Raw genomic sequence first — 21,658 nt, 5'->3', positions numbered from 1 at the left:
CGCTCCGTCACCACGGGGATCCATGCAGTATAAATATTTTTTGTAGAAAGGCTGCAAGAAACACCCTTCACTTGCCTGGGGTATCGTTGCATACACTTAGAAGTCATGGTAAAGGATATGATACCATAGAATATAACTGAACCTAAATATAACTACCCTAAAAATCTCCGCTCCAGAGGTTAAACGCCAGCTCCTGATGACAGCAGTAACGGTATTCTAATGTAGGGGCGCCCTCTGGGTCCCCCAGCCCACCTCCCCCTTGCATGCCTCAGAAAAAGGCTGGGATCACACCGTGTGTCTCCAACACAAGTTCTTTAGTGAGGAGTGGGAAAGAGACACCTACAGCTGAGAGACCTGCATTGAGAACACTCTGCCTGCTGCTCCCATCGCTTTAAATTGAAAGATCTCCAGTTTAAGCAACTCTGCTGACCTCAGCTGAGGAGGAAAGGCATGCAGAGCGAGGCTGTCCTCTCAGGTAACCTGTTTCCATGTTAGGCTTTAGCAGTTAAACAAACACCTGGCACTCCACACAGAGAATTCACAGGTCTGCCAGCACAGCTCATGGGAAGCTGATGTTGTGAGATCTCAGTGTGACACTCTGATTAGTAAGCAGGTTGCAGCATTCTGCACCAGAGTCAGTTTCTGAGTGGTCTGAAGACGTAGGCCCGTGTTGAACACGTTGCAGTAGAGGGTAGGTAGAAGGAGAGAAATTCAAGTCTAAAAGCTGCCAAAATGTGTGAGATTTTTCTCAGAATGGTTTACAGGATCCTTCAGTGTGTCTACAGAATTAAACAGCTTCTACCTTCCGCTCCCACCAGTGTTAATGTACACAATCAATGATGTGTGTACTCAGGCAGCATTGGCATGCACAAATGCTAGTGCACACAAGCGGGTTAGCAAACAATTGTGAGCACACAATGTTAGACCCCGCATTTAAAAACTTTGGCCCTTCAAGAGTCATTTCTTTTCTCCTCTGAGAAGTGAGACCAGTCAGGGAGACAGTGAGAGAAATATTTGAGTCTGATCATCTACCATGAGCACTGGCAAATCCCAGTGAGATTTTGGTGTGCATGGATTAGGATAGGTAAGAGAGGAATGTTAAATGGTGATTTTTACAAAGCTGAGCCCAGGTCAAGTTGCAGAAGGGTCAGCTGTTTTCACAAGGGCAGGTAATGTTTGTCAGATGTAGAACAAAACGCATTGCCAGAGAGTTTTCAGCATTAGATTGCAAAGCATGGGCAGATGTTCGACTTCTTTCTTTCCACCTTTTCATATACTCAGGCCTTGCAAAAATCTTGATTCCTTGTACAACTCTGCCAATGCACTTAAATCAGGGCTGGTAACATTTCATGCCTGGATCTTTCTTTAGCAAAAACTCCCAGGTGTTCATGAAGGCATGGGCAGAAATCATGGTAATTTTTATAGGGCAGTTTGCAATCTTAGCAGAAAGTATCGTTATTATCCTTTTCTAAAGACAAGTCACGCTCTCAAGAGGAGACATATCACTCAGTGGTCCATCAAACTGTAGATTGCATATGCAGAGTTACTGGGATCATTCCAACACTCAGGCTTATTACATTCGCCAAATACCTTATGATTTTCTTCATAAGATCAGCAGAAAACCTGGACTAAATCTTTTCTCCCATTTTAGGTCCTCAAGCAGTGGAAGCGCACGGCCAAAAATTCGAGGTGAAAACCCTCTCTGGGAAATTGCTGTTTTCTGCAGATGACAGCGAAGTGGTCGTTGGAGCAGAGAGACTGAGAGTTTTAGGTAACAGATCTTTGACAAATCAGCTGTTTTAAAACTGATCTAAACTTCTCTGAAAGTTTTCTAAGGGTTTAGTCCAGCTCCCTTTGAACACAACACAACGCAAAGACTCCTCTTGGCATCCGTGGGGGTTGGATCAGGTCTTGGGAGACTAGACTGCTCATGGGATTAGTAATGGGACTCCCTGCCTTGCACCTACATCATTGCTTTGAATGTGTCTCAAGCTGATCGCAACCAACAGTTGCTGGCATCTGATGGCTGTTTGCTAGCCTTTATAGTAAGTTACGTGTGGCCATAGTCCAGTTCTCACTGGAGAAGTGACCATACCATCAATAGTTTTGGCAGTCTTAGCAGAGTGGCCAAATCCTGGGTGGTTTTGGAGGCTGAGTTTACCCGCTCAATCCTTTGGGTCCATGGTCAAGGACAATGATGGAGCAGCTTGGGGGAGCTTTCACGGCCACAGTCACTGTCCTGGGGATAAGTCCTGTTGATCTGGTGTCTTTCACCAACACTAGATTTGTTCTAAAGCAATAAGATTTTTAGAAGAACTGCTGTCCACATCTTTTTTAGGCTCCATACTAATTTCCTTGATATTTTATGAGCCTTGATCTTATGTTACCTAATTTTTCTTTACTATCCATCTGAGAGTTTGGTGTGTCTTTGAGCCCAGCAGACTCTTTTGCTGGCATCGCTTAATCCGCTAGACCCAATAAAGGATTCACCCCATTGACAGGCAGCCAGGCTCGCCACTGTTATCCTCCACTGGAACTTTTGAGTAATTCAAAATAGGCTGGAGTAATTTGAACTCCTGCCGGGACTCCATAGGAATCCTACTGGCAAGATTCTCTGTCAGAAGCCACAGAATTGGTGCAACCCCTGCTGCTCCTCCTCTTTGACCAGCTTCATTTACTTGAAGGGCTGTGCTTGCCCTGAAAAGCCGCTACTCTATAAATCCGAGGCTTGTCTCTTATGCCACTGCAGCTTTTATCAGCTAGCTCCCCAGCGTTTCCTGCACCAGGTCCTTCTGTCAAAGTTTATGCTGGCGTTCGCTTGTGTAAACTGGGTCTGAGTTTAGCTCTTTGTGTTTATTTCAGTTAGGTGGAAAAGAGACTGTTAAGGTGCGTTTAATCATCTTTAAACGTTTTTTCTCATTGTTCTGTATCGTGACCCCTTAGGGACTTGAAGTGTTTTCACCTTCCTCTGCAGCATGGGGCACTTGCAGGTTTAAACTAGTGTCAGTGGTGGATTCTCTGTCACTTGAAGTCTTTAAACCATGATTTGAGGACTTCAGTAACTCAGCCAGAGGCTAGGGGTCTAGTACAGGAGTGGGCGGGTGAGGTGCTGTGGCCTGCAATGTGCAGAAGTCAGACTAGATGATCATGATGGTCTCTTCTGGCCTTAGAGTCTCTGAGTTTACTAAATCTGTTGCCTTCCAGTACAGTGCTGGCTCTTTGCTTATAATAGGTTTGCAAAGAAGTGTTGGTGGAGGATGTTTTTATGTGAGAAAAAAGAGCATTTAAGTGTTTGTTTAAAAAATAAAACAACCTACACAGCTCGGTAATATACCTATCTATAGGTATCACTTTCTATATAGAATACTTATACGTTTATATGGATTTCATAATTTTGGGCTTCCCAGACTTTATAGTGTCTTTTTTATTAGAAAATGAAAAAAATTGACCGTTAAAGCCAAATGTGCAGGGTTTTAGAGCCATTGAATCTATACCACAACATTAGGCTCTCAGCACAATCTCCTATCCCACTGTACTTTTCAGGGATATTCAATCAAATCAATTACTGTGAATTCGGGAGATGATCAGTCTAAGTATTCTTCTGGAGATCTCAGAGCAGAAGATATTTTAGACCATTTTTCTTGGTCAAACAAAATGATAATTAACAGATAAAAAGCTGGAGTATTCCACAGGTTGCAAATATTCCTTTTCAGATTATATAGCTTGAAAAATATTTGTCTATTATGTATTTGAATTGCTCCGGTGGAACCAACAGTAGTTTTAGATATATCAGTTTGAGTTTATGCCTCATTTTAGTCACTGGAACAGAAGGAGCGGGGATCTGGCTAATGCTAGAGTGCATTTTTATTTATGTTTGCAGCAGAATCTCTCTCAAGGTTTTATCAGGCTTAAGCAGAGACATGAAAGAAGAAAATATATGACAGGAGAATTGAGGTTACACTGCACAGTATTTTAGTAACCTTGAGCTCCAACATTTTCAGAGTTTGTTTGGCTTTGATTTTTTTTCACCCGCATTTCTTGTAACCTAACTGTGTCTCCAAAAGTTTTTGCCACAGCTGCTTACCGTGCCAGGAGATGTTATACCATATGTTTGTTTTCCTTCCAGTGTTCTTGTCTGGGTGTTTCACCTGTGTGAAAGCAGGCAGGAGTAGTGCAGGAGCTTGGGAACAGGAACCAAAGCCAGGGGTCCGAGCTGGTGTCAGAGTCAAGTTGAGGATCAAAGCCGGAGTCTGAGTCGGGAGTCAAGCTGAGGGACAGAACCGGAGATGGGATCAAGAATTGGCCGAAGGTCAATACCAGGTATCAGAGTCTAGGTGCTGAGGTTCCAGGGGTCGCCTGGGAGTCAGGATGCAAGTCAGAGCCGAGGTCGGTATCAGGAGTTCAAAGACAGAGACGCAGGACAGTCAAGGCAGCTAAGTAGGAATCCATGTTATTGCCTGGACACTTCAAGGAGCCAGTCAGAGATCACTAAGAGCACCGTCAGCCAGCTTACTTGAGGCAGAACTTACTGTGGTGTGCAACCTCTGAGGACTGTGGGTCACGGTGGTGACAGTGTGAGGATATTGGTTACCTAGCAGGTTCAAGTCTCAGTGATCCGGACTTCATCCTTGGAGCTGCACCTTCTGTCCCACAGCAAATGCCAGGCCTTCCTGATGTTGACGATCAGCATGCCACTTATTCCTCCACACTGGAACTAGAGCCAGGATAAGGATTGGAAGCGGCTATACAGAATGTGGTCGAACAATTCCAGAATGAATGCGAGAGGGCACCAATTTCTAATGGTTACCTGGTTAAGGATCTGGTAGTCCATGTGTAAGCGCAGGGTCCCACCTTTCTTTTTAACTGTAGCAGGCGGTGTTTTTGTTGTGTATCCAGGTGAGCTGCGCCCAGGGGGCCTCAGATGACAGCTGCACCATTTGTGTTTCAAATGTGTGAAGCTTCTCCTGGGAGGATTGTCAACTTGTCCAGGCATGACTAATACATTTTGTGACATGCCAGGTGGGGGGCAGCCCCCTGCCTCCACGTCCCCACAGGGCCAGCCTTCTCCACAGGTTATGGGGGAGGTCCAGGCACATTGTCGGGACCCTGGGCATAGGTAGGCAGGACTACTGGCAGGGTCTTGGGAGCCAGGAACTGAAGCTGGGGTCAGAGCTGGTGTTGTGGTCAAGAGTCAAGCCCAGGGTCAGAGCCAGAGACGGGGTCAGGAACTGGGCCGAGGGTTCCGGGTGTTGAGTGGGCGTCAGGATCCAAGTTGGAGCTGAGGTCAACACCAGATGTTCAGAAGCAGAGAAGCAGGACGGTCATGGCACCTAGCTAGGAGTCCACAGGGTTGGCTGGACACGTCCTGGCATGCCCCGTGGGCTTACATAGAATCGAGGAGCCAATCAGGGATCACTAAGACAACTGTCAGTGGATCACTTGAGGCGGGACTTCCCATGGTGTGTGGAACCTCCGAATTGTGAGTTGCAGGGCGTGGCCAGGTGACAGAAGCCGCTGGCTGACAGCGTGAGGATGTTGGTTCCTGGTCTCGTTGCAGGCGTAGGTTCAAGTGCTGCCAATCCTTACATGAGGCTAGTCCAACTAGTGCAGAGGCAACGTCCACTAATCACTTTGAGATATCAGGTGCTCTTGGTGTGTCTCTGCTGACACTTATCTGCACTATGTAAATAATATCGACTTGTTCTTGTTATTGCTATCCATGTCCTTGTTACAGCAGGATGCGTAGGACTGAAATCCGGCATGAAAGTCATCTCAGAGAGGTTAGAGCAGCAGTTGTTGGACACGTAATCTTATTATTTGTAATTAGTGTCTTCATTTGTACTTTTTTCAAAGTTGGTTCTGCCACATAGTTCTAAAGCCTTAAAATGACAAAAGCGATGTTTTCTTTTGAGACTGACTTTCTGCTTTGAATTTTAAAGACTTTTTCAGTATTAGCAAGGCATTAAAAATCCGATAGAAAGTCTGAAATACAGACCTTTATAACAGGTACTAGGAGGGCATATGTTATATTTGATGTGGCATTTAAACTTTTTATGGGCTTTTTTAACCCTTCAGAGCACAAAGGATCAGATTTACACCCTTCCCCCCGCTCAATTCCTCACACTTAATAGTATTTTCTTTGGCGTAGTCCTGGTTTTTTTTTTTTTTTTTTAAATACTCCCAATCGTTTTTAAAAACCTCTCTACATAAGAGAGAGTTTGACCACTTTGAAAATGCCCCAGGAGGAGAACTGTCTGCCTGGGGTCCGGGCACTTTGACCACTTTGTTTAGTTGCCTAAATGGTAGCAAAGCTCATTTGAAAATCTGGCCCATATTTTTTTAAAAGCCATCATCTTTCAGTGGAGCATCTGCAATGGACCAACCACCTTTTTCCATTCACAAGATATTATGTCTGAACTGTACGTCACTGAAGGCTTGATTGCGGATTGAAGTGCATGCCTACAAAGAGGTGGGAGGGAAATAAGAAACCATCCCACGTAAGTTACCCAGACCTTGTGTCCAAGTATGCAGAGCTAAGAGATGCTGTTGCCCACCTATTGCTGTCTATGCCCAGAACAGGTGGGCAGGGAGGATTAGGGAATCGGCAGAGCTTTGGTTCTGGTCCATCAGCACACCAGCCAGTTTAGCTGTGCAGGATGGGGAGCAGTCTTACTAGTTTCTGGTGCAATGAAAGAACTGTCTCCCCTTGACCCACTATTCCTTTCCCTGGGATGGGCAGCCATAAATCCCTCTTGCCTTTCTCTGCCTTAGGTATTTATATGACCCTCGTTACCATAATATTTGACCACCTCAGATCTTTAATGCATTTACCTTCATGCACCCCTGTGAGGTTGTGCAGTGCTATTACGCCCTTCTACACACGGCGAACTGAGGCACAGCGAGACTAAGTGACTTGCCGAAGGACACACAGGGAGTCTGTGGCAGAGTGGAGAATGTAACCTGGTTACCAGGCAAGTGTCCTAACTATTGGGTCATCCTCCATACTACGGGGTATGTCTTTGTTTCACAGTCAAGCCCTAAGAGGCAGAATCTGCCACCATTACTCCCATTGAGTAGTACTTCATTTCTCATTGAGTCCCTTGTGGCAGAAATTCACTGAGGAGAACAGCTTAAGGTTCCCTGTATCGTCCCTCAGACAGAACAGCTTGGCACACACACACAAAAAAGACACAATCTAGTGCTGATCTGGGTGTCTCCCAAAGGCTCATAAATTCACACATTCTGAATAGTGGAAGGAGAAACAAAGTGGCCCTAACTAAATTCACTTGTTGTACTGTATAAAACAGTTCCCCTCTCAAATAAAATACATTCTGATCATCTGAGAAACATTGTATGTGAGAGACGCTTCAATAAAAGAACATTGAAAAAGAACTTTGATACACATTAATTACCAATTTCGTTTAACAACACATTGAACATTATGGCATTTATAAACAAAGGATAATCATAAAGCATTATTCTAACTGTTAATTAGCTCTATTTATTCTCCAGATTAGTTTTTAAATATGCCCTCTAGATGCCACTTGATACTAATTACCAGAGTTACATTATTATCTCCATACAAAAGCATTTTTAATTAAATCTAATGCAATTTAAATTAGTGTGAGTTTTTACAGAAATTAAACTGTGGTCAGATGCTTAATTTAGCCTTTTAAGACAACATCAGATGACATGCTGGAATCAGTTCTCCCAAAGGCCTTGACATCTTTTTGGAGGTTAGATTTCAAAGTTTGTTTTCGAGAAAGCTTGCCAGCGAACTCTGGTGATTAATATTTATGGTGGAATGTGAACTGATGTTTTCCTTTTACTGAATATTGGTGGAAATCCAGATGAATTATGATCAGCTTAAAACGAGACAATATGGAGAGTGTCGATGCAGTATCCTGTCCATTTTGGTCTCTAGTTTTGAATTGTCGAGGAAGTGCCAATATATACGTGTGGGAGTTGCGTTGAGACACCGTGGGATGTTGTCAGTGTACAAATGTACCGTATTTGGTGGTTCTCGTGGTACGACAAAGATTACTAATAAGGCATCTAAGAGTTCCTTTGATTTCAGTGGGTTTTGGATCTGGCCCCTATTGTATAAAATGTAAAAATTCCAGGGCAGAGATTGTCTCAAGAGCAATGAAGTCTCAGACTTAACTACCATAATATAGTTACTACTGCCACCACCACTAAATCCTGGATCACATCCGCTCCCAATGGCATAGCCCAGCTAAAGGGGATGTGCTTTCCTGAGGTCATGGTGGGATGGAATCCTGCACCCTCAACACACAGGTTCATGACTGCAATAGCTCTTCTGCAAGGGAGTTTGACCCAACCCCCATTCTGCCCACAATACACCCCTGCACACTAGAATGCCAGAGCCCACTTGGAGGTATGCTGGCCCCTTTCATTTCCTTCTCTCCTATAGCCATGCCTGTGTAGCAAAACTGCCCTGATTCCACTGTGCTCACATCCTTCTGTGGCCCTAAGTGGGAGCCCATGGTAAATTCCATGTGGACCGTGAAATGCAGCATCAGTATACAGAAGTTGGGTGTATTGCTTACTACACTTGCTTTCTGGACCATTCTCTGCTTTGGGATCATTATTCTTTGGAACAGTTTTTCCTATTGGTATGATTTCACTAATGTCTCTAGTAACTCAAGCTGAGTCTCAGGTGCTGAAATGTAATTGCTAATTTATTAATAGGTCTGTAGTCATTTGTTCCAAAGGCACATTTCTATTTCATTATTTACAGGAGAAATCTATTAACACCATAAAGGTTTTAGTTAATAAGCAATTCCCATTGAAAGCAACATAACCTGGCACGCCTATGGTTAAAGAACTCTCTGTATAATGACCTCACAGAACTATCACTTTAAACCAATGGTTTGGTTTTGGTTTAATCTGTTTTGGCTTTGCCACCTTGTGTTCACAAATATCGGACTGCTGCTACCCAAGGGATGAGGAAAAAGGAATTTGCATTGTCCTCAGCGCTTTTCAATTTCGTCAGGAAGAGGACACGATTTAATATGAATGTGATGAACTAATATCTCCGTGCAAACCATCCCATCTGTCTCCACAGCTTTGCATCCACAAAGGAGGCACAAAAGAGGTGCTACAGTACTGTGCAAGCCGCATAGATAGCTAATAAGCCTCCCGATTTTTTAACATTGCACTTTTAGTAAATTCTTGGCATTTCCTTTACATATTGGGTTAGCTGAGATTTCTACAGCGGAGTAAGTATAACGGTCCAACTGAGCTCTTATGAATACTAGCCACAAAGTTATTTGCTTGTCCGTTACTTGTATAGCAGAGGTAAATGATGAACTCAGGACCTTTCAGGAGTTATAGTAATTTTCATCATATTCACTTCTGTGAGGGCTGTTTCTATCTGAAATGTTCAGGTCAAGACCTCAGCCCACTCTTTACAGTGGAAATCGTGCTTTCACAATGGCATTTGGCTGGATTCTGCATGGCGCCATGAATAGTAGCACTAGTTTCCCTCCTTTGGAGGCAAAGCTGCACGTCTGATACAAGTCAAAAGGAAACAGACCTTGTGACCTCACCATTAGGTCCACTGAAACGTCGTGTGTGTGGACAAATCGCAATCTTGAATCCCAGTGCTGAAATAGAGGGGGACGTTGTGTGTGTATTCCTGAGGGGAAACATCCTGACTGCCATTTCAGTAGCTAGCTCTTCCAAAAACGGGAAGACGTCACTGGAGTGGGTTGTGGTAAAATTAATATATCTTGCCCGTGGTGACAATTGTCCTGTGCAAAAACCTCTAGAAGATGATTATGTCTGATGAAAGCGAGGCACTGTGCTGTAGATGGTGGAACACCACTTCTTTAGGAGGCAGCTGTGAGCCTCCACCACTCATTCTGTTTTTGCCCAATTCTGAGCGTGCTCTTCAGGACATTACGTAATTCTAATAACGTAATCTTGGAGTGAGAGCCACCTTCTGCCATCACTGCAGTGAAGACTGGACAAAAAGAAAAATTGGGATTCTGATGAAACATTATGACAAGTGTAGAGAACAGATTTTAGCCTAGACAGCAGTAGGCCTGGAAATAGTCTCCGTTTCCCTTATTCGCCAGACAAAGCTGTGTTACTGGAGTCTTAGCAAAGTTCTCATGTGTTTTCTTTGCATCACTAGGGTGTAAAAAAAAAAAATCACATTTAACCAAGCAAAAAGGGATGCGATGAGAAATCAATACGCTGTAACTAGAGAAAAGGTAATCCATTTGCACTGTTTGGCTCTGAATTGCAGTTGAGCGGAGGGAGGAAATGAGGTTTCTTTCTCACCTTCAAATCCTTCTAGCTGTTTGTTGGGGAGGAGGCGGTTGTTTTGTTTCTTGTTAGCCGGCATTCCAAGAGTGTTGGCATTTTGATCATTCGTTTAAAAGCAGCTAACACAGACTTGAGTAAGAGAGTTCTCCTGCATTATACTTCCTTCTGTGTCTTCGTTCTTGCAAGTGGGCATTCCTTTTTTGGAGATTACATCCTCATACTGCCATGTAGGAATGATCCAGCCTCCCTCAGCAAGCATAATGAGTTGATGTTTCAGAGCATTTGAAAATGGCCAGTGTGTAGGCTAAGGGACAACACTTACACACAGGAGTATTCCTTATTCACGCAGGTACTCCTGTTGGCTTCAGTGAGACTGCACACTTAACATCTCTATCCATTGACTTCAGTGGGCTTTGGATCTGGCCCAGAAGGGGCACCCATGTGAGTAAGGGTATCGCAGACCTGGCCTTAATTTGCAATTAAGGCAAAATTGCACGTCGTCCTATAAATGGTGCTGGTGGAATAGTCTGGGTCTCTCACTACAATGGTAGGCAGATGTAAGACAGTTGGGAGAAACTCCATATGTAGATGGAAGAGGTGGTTAAGGAACAAGTTGGAATGCCCACTCCAATGGGTTTTGCTCTAGATCCATGACCTAACAATTCTGCTTTCAATGGTGGGTGAATTAAGATCCTCTGCTAAATATCTGCTTAACTGATGAGTGTAAACTCAAAGCAACAAAAGGCATGGCTGTCTGAACATTTTAGACTAAGGCAAGACAAGTAGGAGATGCTGTAGGTTTTCATCTTTTCCTTGGCCCTTTCTCAGATATTTTCATATACAGATATGCCAGCACAAATTACACTAATAAGCATAAGTATATAAGTGTAGGTGGTGGTTTAGAGAACATATGAAAGACACAGTGGTCCCTGTCCTGAATAGCTTTGCTGCTATTAGCTTTCTGACAAATGTGTCTCAGCTAAAATAGGGCAGTCAATGTCCTTTATGTTAATGACCTGGTTGTATTCAACAGGGAATAGTCAGAACTTCAGATGTCGGAATGTCAGGGTTTAACATCCAGGCGGAAACACTAATTCTAGGTCTTTTTTATTTCAATGTTACCAAAACTAACTTCCACCCATCCCCCCTGTCAGTCACTCACTTAGATTCTTCTATTTGTTCTTCTGAGTCGGACCAGCACACACACACACTCCCCCTCCACCCTCCTTCCCCCCACAAATTCACACAGCACAACTTCCTGAGCTTGTGTTCTGCAGAAGTGCCATTATGCCTAAGTGGACCTTCATGTAGGTATTAAAGACACAGTGGTTGATTCTTGTCACACTATAACACTGAAATCAAGAAGCTCAGTGCTCAGTCCCCAGTGTTACAGAAAATGTTTTTGTGGCTTAAGACTTCTTATAGTGATACTTTGAGTGAATGCAGCTCATTTTTCCGTGGATCCCAGCGTTGGAGGTAATGCTCTGTATATTTTAGTGTCTCTTTTCTGCTTCCACTATTGTGTAGAAACAATATAGTTATAATCACTTGCATTATTTAGATTCACACCACTTTTGTTCTGTAGAGGTAAAAACCAAGACATTTGGCTTTAACTGTCTACTAGACAAGCTACAACGAGTTAGGAACTAGCAAACCGAATATTGTTCTACTCCTTCATAGATTAAAATGGGCCAGATCCCCAAGTGGTGTAAATTATCATAGCTCACTTACATCAGCTGAAGATTTGGCCCATGATATCAAAAAGACTTTTCCTGTGTTCCCTTTGGCCATCTCTACGGGCTTGATCCTATGCTTATTGAAATAAATGACAAAGCTCCCATTGACTTTAATGGTACCGCTTTCAGCTTCCCACATTTGCAAAAGAAAAATCAGGTAAACATGTGAGCAGGAGGGTTCCCAGTGCTTGAGAAGAAGTTAGAACAGGTTCAAAGGAATCAAGTAAAGTTTTTAAAGTTTATTAATGACAAGGAAAATATATCTTTTCATATACGTTGATCGAACTAAACTCCTGTTTCAAGCAACTAAAAATTATGTATACACTGTTTGGGTCCATTCAGTTTAAATTATTATATAAAGGTTTTAATATTCTCAACATCATAAATCCTCGAAGACATGTGTATCAAAATAAAAGTCAGGTATGAAAAATCCGTAAATCTGGGATCAGTAAGAGTCCATACAAAAATCAAACACTGAAAGGAACAAGTTTTTGGCTTTTATCCAAATTCAGACTATATCCAGTTTCATTAGGCAGGAAATTCAAATGATCAATGATGAACAGCTTAAGCTGTCTTTTTGTTCTTGAAGAAATGCTTTTCAACTTCTTCATCTGTTTGGAGGATATGTATTAAGTCAGTGGAGACTATTTTCAGTGCATTTGAACAGAGAGTTGGCCACCTTCTCCAAAAACCAATCATAACTATTTATAATGTCCAAGGGGAGAACGTTAAACTTTCTCTTGCATTTGCTTTCACATTTCAGACAAAAAGGGTAACATTTAGATAAAGTATATAGGTTTACTGTCCAAGCTGAAATACGTTACCTTAATCATGTTCAAAGAAAAAGAAGGCTCAACCAACATTAGATTAGTATTGATTAAAAGTCATAGGGATTAACAAAGAAACACTGTACATTTACCAAATATTGGAAACAAGATTAAAAGCATTGCAGATGCATATTACATTTCTTGAGCTCTCCTCAGCCTTTATAACATAATTTGTTCCATGACAGAACATTCTCTTTGATAAAATTTGCACTGAATATTCCTGCTGTGTAAGCACGTGCCTTAGTTTCTCTCTGAAATTGGCACTTTAGACAAGAACACCAAGAATAGCTTCAAAAGAACTCCATGAGAGCGAGCATTGCTATTTTTGAACTGCAGAGCAGTTGTCGAAGGAGCCCAAGTGTACCCTTGGTGGAAATAACCAGAGGTCACGATAAGTTGAAGTCTTTTCTCGGTTTTGTTACAACTGTTCTTTTCAGTTCCATTGTTCCTCTTACGTTTCATAGAAGACTTCTAACCATGAAGCAAGGCTGTTGAAACTGAATAAACACACACACACTTGATGATGGTCCATGTGGACTTCCTTTAGTTCATACGTTTTCAAGCCTTTCAGAGTCTCAATTTATTTCTTAAAGGAGTAAACTAGGTAACTGTGACCTCCCCATTCCCTCATTCGCAAAGTCAACGAAGTTGAAATCTGTGGAAGTTCCACTACTCAGCTGGCCTTGCTCAAGCCGTACCGAGATGAACTAAAATTTAACTCCCCCATACGGGCTGTGCACTTGTAGTGGCAGATTAAGGACCAAATCCTGAAGTCTTAAAGTTTGCTCAGGCAAACTCTGAATGACATTCACTGGGAATTTTGCCTTAGTAAGCACTGAGTACAAACTGAGGGCCCAGTCGTGCTGTGAGATCCATGCATGGAGGGGACACTTTTCCAAGAGTCCCTGATGGGACTCTTCACAGGAAGGGGTGAGCTGTGGGTGGCCGCAGAAAGAAGGCACATCCTCTCCCCTGTACCCAGAGGTAATGTAGTCAGGCCAGCTTACGGTTCATTGTCACCTCTTGCTGCAGTGAGGATCCTCCTTTAGCAGTGTATCCTAGGGGCTGCTTTTGGCTGCATCAGTCCTGAGGCAGTGCACTGAGACTGGGACTACTGATAACACCGATCCCTTGGCCTCCTGCTTCTGCTACCTTGACATCCATGGGGAGCTTGAGGCTTCATTGGCTTTGTAATTGGGGAAAAGGGTTAGGAGGCAAATCCTGCCCTCTGATCCAATGGGTGGAATGCCTCACAGAGATGTCCCCTTTATCTCCTTCCCAAAGGTTTTACAGGGAGGTGCAATCTGGCCATGGCTAGGGACTTTAGGATCTGACCTTAAGTAATTTGAACACAACTAGTAAGAAATATATTCAAAGTTTTTGTCCCTATGTGGCCATCTTTGTCCTTCACTTCTAAAACTGGAGCTGACAACAGCAAGAAAACAGGTGTCTTAAGCCAGCATGTTAAACAAAATCCAGGGGCCCAAGAAACTTTCCCGAGGAGGGAGGCAGTCTGGTCTTCCTTCCTGATATGTAAATTGCATTGGTTTTATGTATACTATCTGTTTTATTGGCGCCAGATATAAGAAAATTGGTTTGTCTATAAAATTCTATATTATCAGGCCCATGAGGTTGATGGCATTTTTTTCCTTTCAAGGGAATTAATACAGATAATAATTGTTCGGTACCAAGGTAATCATCCTGAATTTTGGCTTGTTTAAGGATTTTGTGGGTTTTCCAAATATTTCATTTTATGTTTTGATTAAAAATGAACACAATTGTCAACAGTACAATTGATTTTCTTACATAAGTCTTAAAAGGCATAAGCAAAGAGAACACAGCAGAGCTGACGCAATATTGGTTATGACAAAACAGTGACTAGTCTTTATACTGCAAAAGAAAGAAAGAAAGGAAGATTTATGACTTTTTTCCACTACCTTGGCTGAACCTAGCCATTTTAATATTGGTGAGCCCCAGAATGGAACGTCTATTGATTTCAGATTTGATGGAATTACAAGGGGAGCTATCGCTATTACTTCGTTCACTCATTTAAGAACATTAATGAAGGATGAATAAGGCTTTTAAAGTATCTCTGAATTAAAAGAAGTAGGCGCAGATCATTATTGACTATATTGTATTGGATTTATTTCCCTGGAATCTGTTGGCACTGCTGTTAACTTTCTAAAGAATGTCACAATTTGACCTGATGGGATTCAGAGAGGGGATCCTAGTTACATGTATGTTAATGAGTGAGTTGCTGAATACATTCTGATCAATAATAATGACTGCAGAGGCTTTTTGGAAATCCGGACAGTGTACATTGTCCTCTGACTAGCTGAAAAAGATTAATTTCAGATGACAGGAAACTACATTGAGTTTTTTAAAAAGACGTTCAAACACATTTAAAATAATTAAGAATCTCTTTATAGAACAATTTGACTCCTGTTTTATTGTAAAGCAATGATGCACAATACTAAAAATGTTCCAGGGATTTAGGATTATTAATAAAAGAGCAAATGGAACAAGAAAGAAATTTGATCATGAAAAAGGAAGGGGTGGGAAATAACTTAAAGATAACCAGGGTGCATTTTCATCTGTGCCATTACCTTGTTTCTCTTTAGACAAGTGCAGTTTGTCCCTACCTATTGAATTGTAGTCACAACTTTGAGTTCTCATGGCCAAGATTTTCAAAACCGGCCTAATGTTAGGCTCTTAAGTCTGTATTTAGCCTCACTGCAAATAATTGGCCTCATTTTCAAAAGTACTGACCATCCAGCAGCTCCCACTGGCTTTTCAAAACTAGGCTACTTTTTAAGATGTTTTAGTCTCGATTTAGAGGTCCATATTTAGTCATCCAGTTTTGAAAATCTTTGGCCTGTCTGCTTATGAGTTGATTGCCAGTTAGTGCTGCCAGCAAAATAATCCACCGGTTGTTTACCAGTGCAACATCTTCAGTTCTATTTTAATTGTCCATCTCTGCACATGCAAATTAATAAAGATGGAAATCTGGCTTCACCATTTTGTACGGAGGAAGAAATGCATGATCATGGACACTCACCTGATAAATATGCCAGCAGCCAACTCTGAAATGAAGGATCAGGGATGGACTCTTCTTTTATAGTCTGCAAGGGAACAGTACAAGATGTCACGTGGCATGGTACTGAATAACAAAGCAGGCTCATTGTGTGCGAGAGCCAGGATTCACATCATGGGACAGGTCAACTGCCAGAATTTTGGGTCTTTTGCTGCTTCCACTTCTGGAGTGGAAGAGCAACTGCTGTGTCCACAGCCTACCTCCAGCCGCAGGACAAAGGGCGTGCTCTTTGCCTCCACGTACAACAGGTGAAGCTATTCAGAAAAGCTGGAAACTGGCAGTGGCACAGAATTCTCAAGGGATCTGTAAGCCCGATTTAAACTCAAGCAGCTGCCTCTTTAAAGTGTGCTGTTGAGTTTGTTGTCACCCCAGCTTTTCCCGTCTCTGTGATGGGGTAAAGGGTATAAAGAAAACCAGTGTTACAGCAGATGTAACAAGGTAGCCAACAGAGCTGGGGTCAGGAAGTCTTCCCTTGATACAGAGTGGGAGTAAGGACGATCACACCATAGAACACAGTCTCAAATGAAAGAAAAATACCTGAAATTGAACAACAATTATTCCCTTAACATAAAAGTCTTGCTTCCTGCTACTGCAGTAACTCAACACATGCACATGTATGTACACATGCACAACACATGCACATGCACAACTCAACACATGCACAGTAACTCAACACATATTTGCCAAGTTTTACACCACTGCCTTCTGCCAATTCAGAGGAAAAAAAACCAACTGTTGAGTGGATCTTCACGGTAATTCAAAACACTATAGATAGAGCCTGTCGCATACTGTATAAGCGCCTGATTGATTGTGTGGAATTAAGTTATTGGGCAGGGAACCAGCTGATGGAAACACATTGATTAAATCATGTTTTGTGGGACATTAAATGGAACTTAAAATAAAGCTGAAATGGGTTGATTGATTTTTTCACTCAAATTGTTTATGAACATTTATCGCTGGTAAACTACACAGTGTCCGAAGAGAGAATTGGTAGGTATGGATTTTAAAAGATGATGTTCTGAAATAATAATAATCATGGAATCATAAGACTGGAAGGGACCTCCCATGGTCATCTAGTCCACTTGCCTGCACTTATGGCAGGATCAGAGATTATCTAGACCATCACTGACAGGTATCTGTCCAAGCTGCTCTTAAAAATCTCCAATGATGGAGATTCCGCAACCTCCCTAGGCAATTTATTCCAGTGATTAACTATCCTGACAGGTTGGAAATTAGGAAAAACTTCCTAACTAATTGCCCTTGCTGCAATTTACGCCCATTGCTTCTTGTCCTATCCTCAGAGGTTAAGGAGAACTATTTTTCTCCCTACTCCTTGCAACAACCGTTTATGTACTTGGAAACTATTATGTCCCCTGCCCCACTCTCCCCCCAACTTACCCGGTCTTCTCTTCAGACTAAACAAACCCAATTTTTTCCAATCTTCCCTCATGCATCATGCTTTCTAGGCCTTCAACCATTTTGTTGCTATTCTCTGGACTTTCTCCCATTTGTCCACATCTTTCCTGAAATGTGGTGCCCAGAACTAGACACAATACTCCAGCTGAAGCCTAATCAGCACAAAGTAGAGCGGAAGAATTACTTCTTGCTTACAACACTCCTGCTAATACATCCCAGAATGATATTTGCTTTTTTTTTTATACTGTTGACTCATATTTAGCTTGTGATCCACTGTGACCCCCCAGATCCCTTCCCGCAGCACTCCTTCCTAGGAAGTCATTTCCCATTTTGTATATGTGCAACTGATTGTTTCTTCCCAAGTGGAGCACTTTGCATTTATCCTTATTGAATTTCATCCTATTTGCGTCAGACCATTTCTCCAGTTTGTCCAGATCATATTGAATTTTAATCCTATCCTCCGAAGCATTTGCAACACTCTGAGTTTGGTATCATCTGCAAACTTTATAAGTGTTCTCTCTAGGCCATTATCTAAATCACTGATGAAGATATTGAACAGAGCTGAATAGAACAGAATAATTTATTATCTAGGGGAGGTACAGTACGTGTAGATACAAATTATATGATTTTTGTCTGGCTCTTCCTAGACAAATGAGGCTGTGTTATGTTAAATAGTCTTACAAGGTGAAAGAAGATACTTCCAATATTGTAAAATGAAACAGCATTTAATATTATAAATCTTTCATAGTGGATATGAACTGTTTTAATAACAGCAGTCAGGAGATGAAAAATATTTAGTAGTAAATTTCACTTAACCTTGCTTTTTGCTTTATGTTCAATAAAGGTGGAGGAGGGGTGAGATACCTCTGATTGGGGATGGATGCATCTGAAAAATTTCAGATTGTACATTTACCATATTTGCCAAAAATCTGCTTTCCTCAAGTTAAGCAAAATGAAAACAAGAACCAAGAGGTTTGCAAATCGGATGTTATTGATTCTAGCAACAGAATTCCAAGGTAGCTAACAGGCCAGAGTTTTACAGGAATCCCAGTCTGGTTAAATGTATCCAAAGTTGCATATTATTAGGTTACATTGCAGGAAGCAATAATGGGGAAGGATTCACAATAGGAAGACACCAAATGTATGGAACAGAAGTATGTACAATAAGTGTTTTGTTTTGTTTTTTTCTTTTCAATTTGTAACCAAATGCCAATCAAATATTCATGCCTGACATTGTTAAGGAACAGAAGCAAGGGGAAACAAGCTGGTTGTGGCTAGGCGTGAACTTCTGAATACTACTAGATTTGAAAGTGCCCACATTTTGGCCACCTGTTTTGGGCCGTCTCTATTCACAGGTTATTCACTTTCCAACACAGCCTGTCTATGGCTCAGTCTAGAGTAGCAGAAACTGCCAGAGTTCTAGGGAGAGTGGATGTCTCGTTGGACTGGTTATGAGATACAGGATTTTCCACTTCTACTGTAAATCATCTATTCCCAACTAGCTCAGGTCAGGAACTAACCCCAATTTGTAACTGTGAGCGATCTGGCTAGTGGCAGGTGGTGAAGTGGGTTGGTGTGCTCATTCCCGTTCCCCCCACGGATCACTATTCAGGGAAAGTAGGGCTTGAGGTATCACAGCAGTGAGAATCAGAGAAGGAAGACAAGGAGATGACTGATTTTCTAAAAGAAAGTCTGGCTTAAGTATTATAGATGTTCTTAATTAGAACCTTTCCAAAATCTGCATAGATTAACTAGCTATACATAAGCAATGCTAAGGGATAAGGGGGGCAGTGTGATTTTTGGGTGCACGAGCAGCAGAATATTGACTAGGAGACAGGACATGGTATTACCTTTATACAGCATTGATGACACCTTTACAGAAATGTGTGTCTTGTTCTGGTGTTTGCACTTCAGAAGGATGTTGAAAAGCTGGAAAGGGCTCAGAAAAGAGCATGAATAATTTGAAGTCTGGAAAACTGACCTCAGTGAAAGATTTAGGAAGCTCAATCTATTTATCAAAGAGAAAATTAAGAGGTGACTTGATCCCAGTCTATAACTGCCTACAAAGGGAGAAGATTTCTGATAGTAGAAGGGTTCTTTAATCGAGCACACAAAGATATAAGATGGAAATTGAAGCTAGATCAATTCAGTCTTGAAATAAAGTGTAAATTTTTAACAGTGAAGGTAACTATTCATCACTTCAAGTACTTAAATCAAGACTGTATGTCTTCCTAAAAGATATGCGATAACTCACCCACCAGATATGGACTTGATGCAGGAATTACTGGGTGACATTCTATGGCCTATATTATACAGGAGGTCATACTAAATTATCCTAAGGATCCCTTCTGGCCTTAACATTTATAAATCTGTGACTCATAGTTGGTACTTTGCATCTGGAGATCTGAAGAAGGTAAGTAAACCATTATCATCCCTATTGCACAGATGGGAAATGTGAAACAGAGAAAGCAAAGGACTTCTTCAAGGTCACGTAACAAAATCTGTGCAGAGCTAGAACTAGGCCCCAGGTCTCCTGCCTTCTTGTCCTGTAGTTTATCCACTGGACAGCACCACATCCCTATTCAGCTTGCAAAGTCACCATGAACCTTTTGAGGGGGCTGCATTAGTCCAGGATTTTGTTCTCTCCTTTAAGTTCATCTCAGCAAGAAAACCTTCCAATATAAATCATTTTCATGATCTGCATCTGTATGAGCTAATAAAGAAGCATCTGTAGTAGAGACGGTTATGCATAATGAGGGGTCATATTTTCCAAGCTGGCCTCCTGAATCTTTTTCATCCTCAGAACAGAAGCAGTTGCGCTGTGCAGAGTGCATCCAAGTTCTGGATGCAACGGAGACAGCCAGTTTGGAAAATTCGGCTCAGCATTCCAAATGTGGCTATTTGTGAAGATTGAGTGGGGGGCATGTAGGGGAACAAGAGGGTCAGATGACCTGTAAATTGTGCCAAGTGTGATTTGAGAGTCACTCCCCTGCTAACAGTTTGTAACATCTACAACTTGTGTTCTGTTTTGTTATTTCAGGAGCAGAAGGCACAGTGTTCCCTAAATCTATAGAAACTCCCAGTGTCAGGGCAGACCCCTTCAAGGAACTAAGGTAAACTTTGGAATATGGTTTAAACATAACTCAGTGGCACCCTGTTGGAATTCTGCATACTGAGTGGCGACATTTCTATCCCTACACAAGCAGTTGAGGAATTCCCTTTGGAGTGCACTGAGCGGAGGTTACAGGTGTTCACATCACAGAGGGAATGCCATGGAATAGAAGAAAGGCAATAACACTTTAAAGCAAATCTCTATGACTGAGTCAAAGGAAAACATGGGTCATGAGAGCTTCGTTTCTCCTTTGTAACACCCTCTGCCTAGCCAGGGCTCGGTCTTTAAAAAGAAAAATAGCAATGTTTTCCTGGCTGTAACAACTGAAGGTACTGGAGGCCACGTTCAATCAGAGAGGGTGACAGTACGCAAAAGGATGATGCACTAGTAGAATTATCTGCCTTCTAGAGATATGAACCCTTCCCTGACCTGGTAACTGCGTCTAGCTGTGCTCTCATGTCCCTGTCGCTGACATTCACAGACATAGCACCCCCAGAAAGTAACACTTTGGGGAATAAATAGCACAGCGTTAGAGACTCAGCTTTGCCCTCACTCTAATTCAAGGCTTTATTTATTCCATCATCGTAACTCCCAACTGTTATGTAGAGCTTTTCTTCAGTGATCTCAAAGCACCTCACGCTTTTTAATGTGTTTATCCTCACAACACCCTGACAGGGCAAGGCAAATTATCCCCACTTTACAGATGGGGAAGTAAGGCACCAAGAGCAAGAGGCCAAGTGACTTGCCCAAGGTGTAGTCTGTGGCAGAGAAGGCACTTGAACCAAGCTCGAGGCTTGTGTCCTACCCACTGGGCCATCCTTCCTACATACTCTAACACTGGGCAAACCTCAAGGTTTGGAGTGCAGGTTCTGTCTGGATGAGCAGCCTGTGGAAGGGAGAGATTTTGGGTGCGGGGGCTGGTTCTTGGACCAAACTAACTCTCCCAACAGTATTTGATTATTTTGATGAAAAGGGGGGTGCAGCTGGAAAGGGGTTCGTGGCCAACACCGAGCGTGCAGAAGGCAACACACGCATCTCTTACCAGTCTGGATTTCATTCAGTTTTGGTCGCTGAGGTTTAGGTCAGCTGGGAGAGCTTTACCCCACCACTTGTCACCTAGATCCCTGCCCTTTCTCATGACCGGTGAAAACCTCCAGGACTGTTATTGACTAGATAT

At 42.3% G+C, this 21,658-nt stretch overlaps 1 protein-coding gene across 3 annotated transcripts in view; it reads left to right on the top strand.

Annotated features, from left to right (window-relative positions):
• The window catches only part of SGCD (sarcoglycan delta), a 425,473-nt gene that overhangs the window by 359,755 nt on the left and 44,060 nt on the right, over positions 1–21,658 (top strand). For all 3 annotated transcript variants that reach the window (XM_067566452.1, XM_067566450.1, XM_067566451.1), the window contains exons 6-7: positions 1,652–1,771; positions 20,410–20,482. In XM_067566452.1, coding sequence (XP_067422553.1) covers positions 1,652–1,771; positions 20,410–20,482 — 193 coding nt within the window. The remainder of the gene's footprint in view (positions 1–1,651; positions 1,772–20,409; positions 20,483–21,658) is intronic.

The sequence above is a fragment of the Emydura macquarii genome, unplaced genomic scaffold (assembly GCF_026122565.2).
Source record: "Emydura macquarii macquarii isolate MOO-44397 ecotype Brisbane River unplaced genomic scaffold, CSIRO-AGI_Emac_v2 contig_2768, whole genome shotgun sequence".
NCBI lineage: Eukaryota > Metazoa > Chordata > Testudines > Chelidae > Emydura > Emydura macquarii.
Note: the sequence above shows the minus strand (reverse complement) of the source record. Positions and strands in the feature narration are given on the sequence as shown.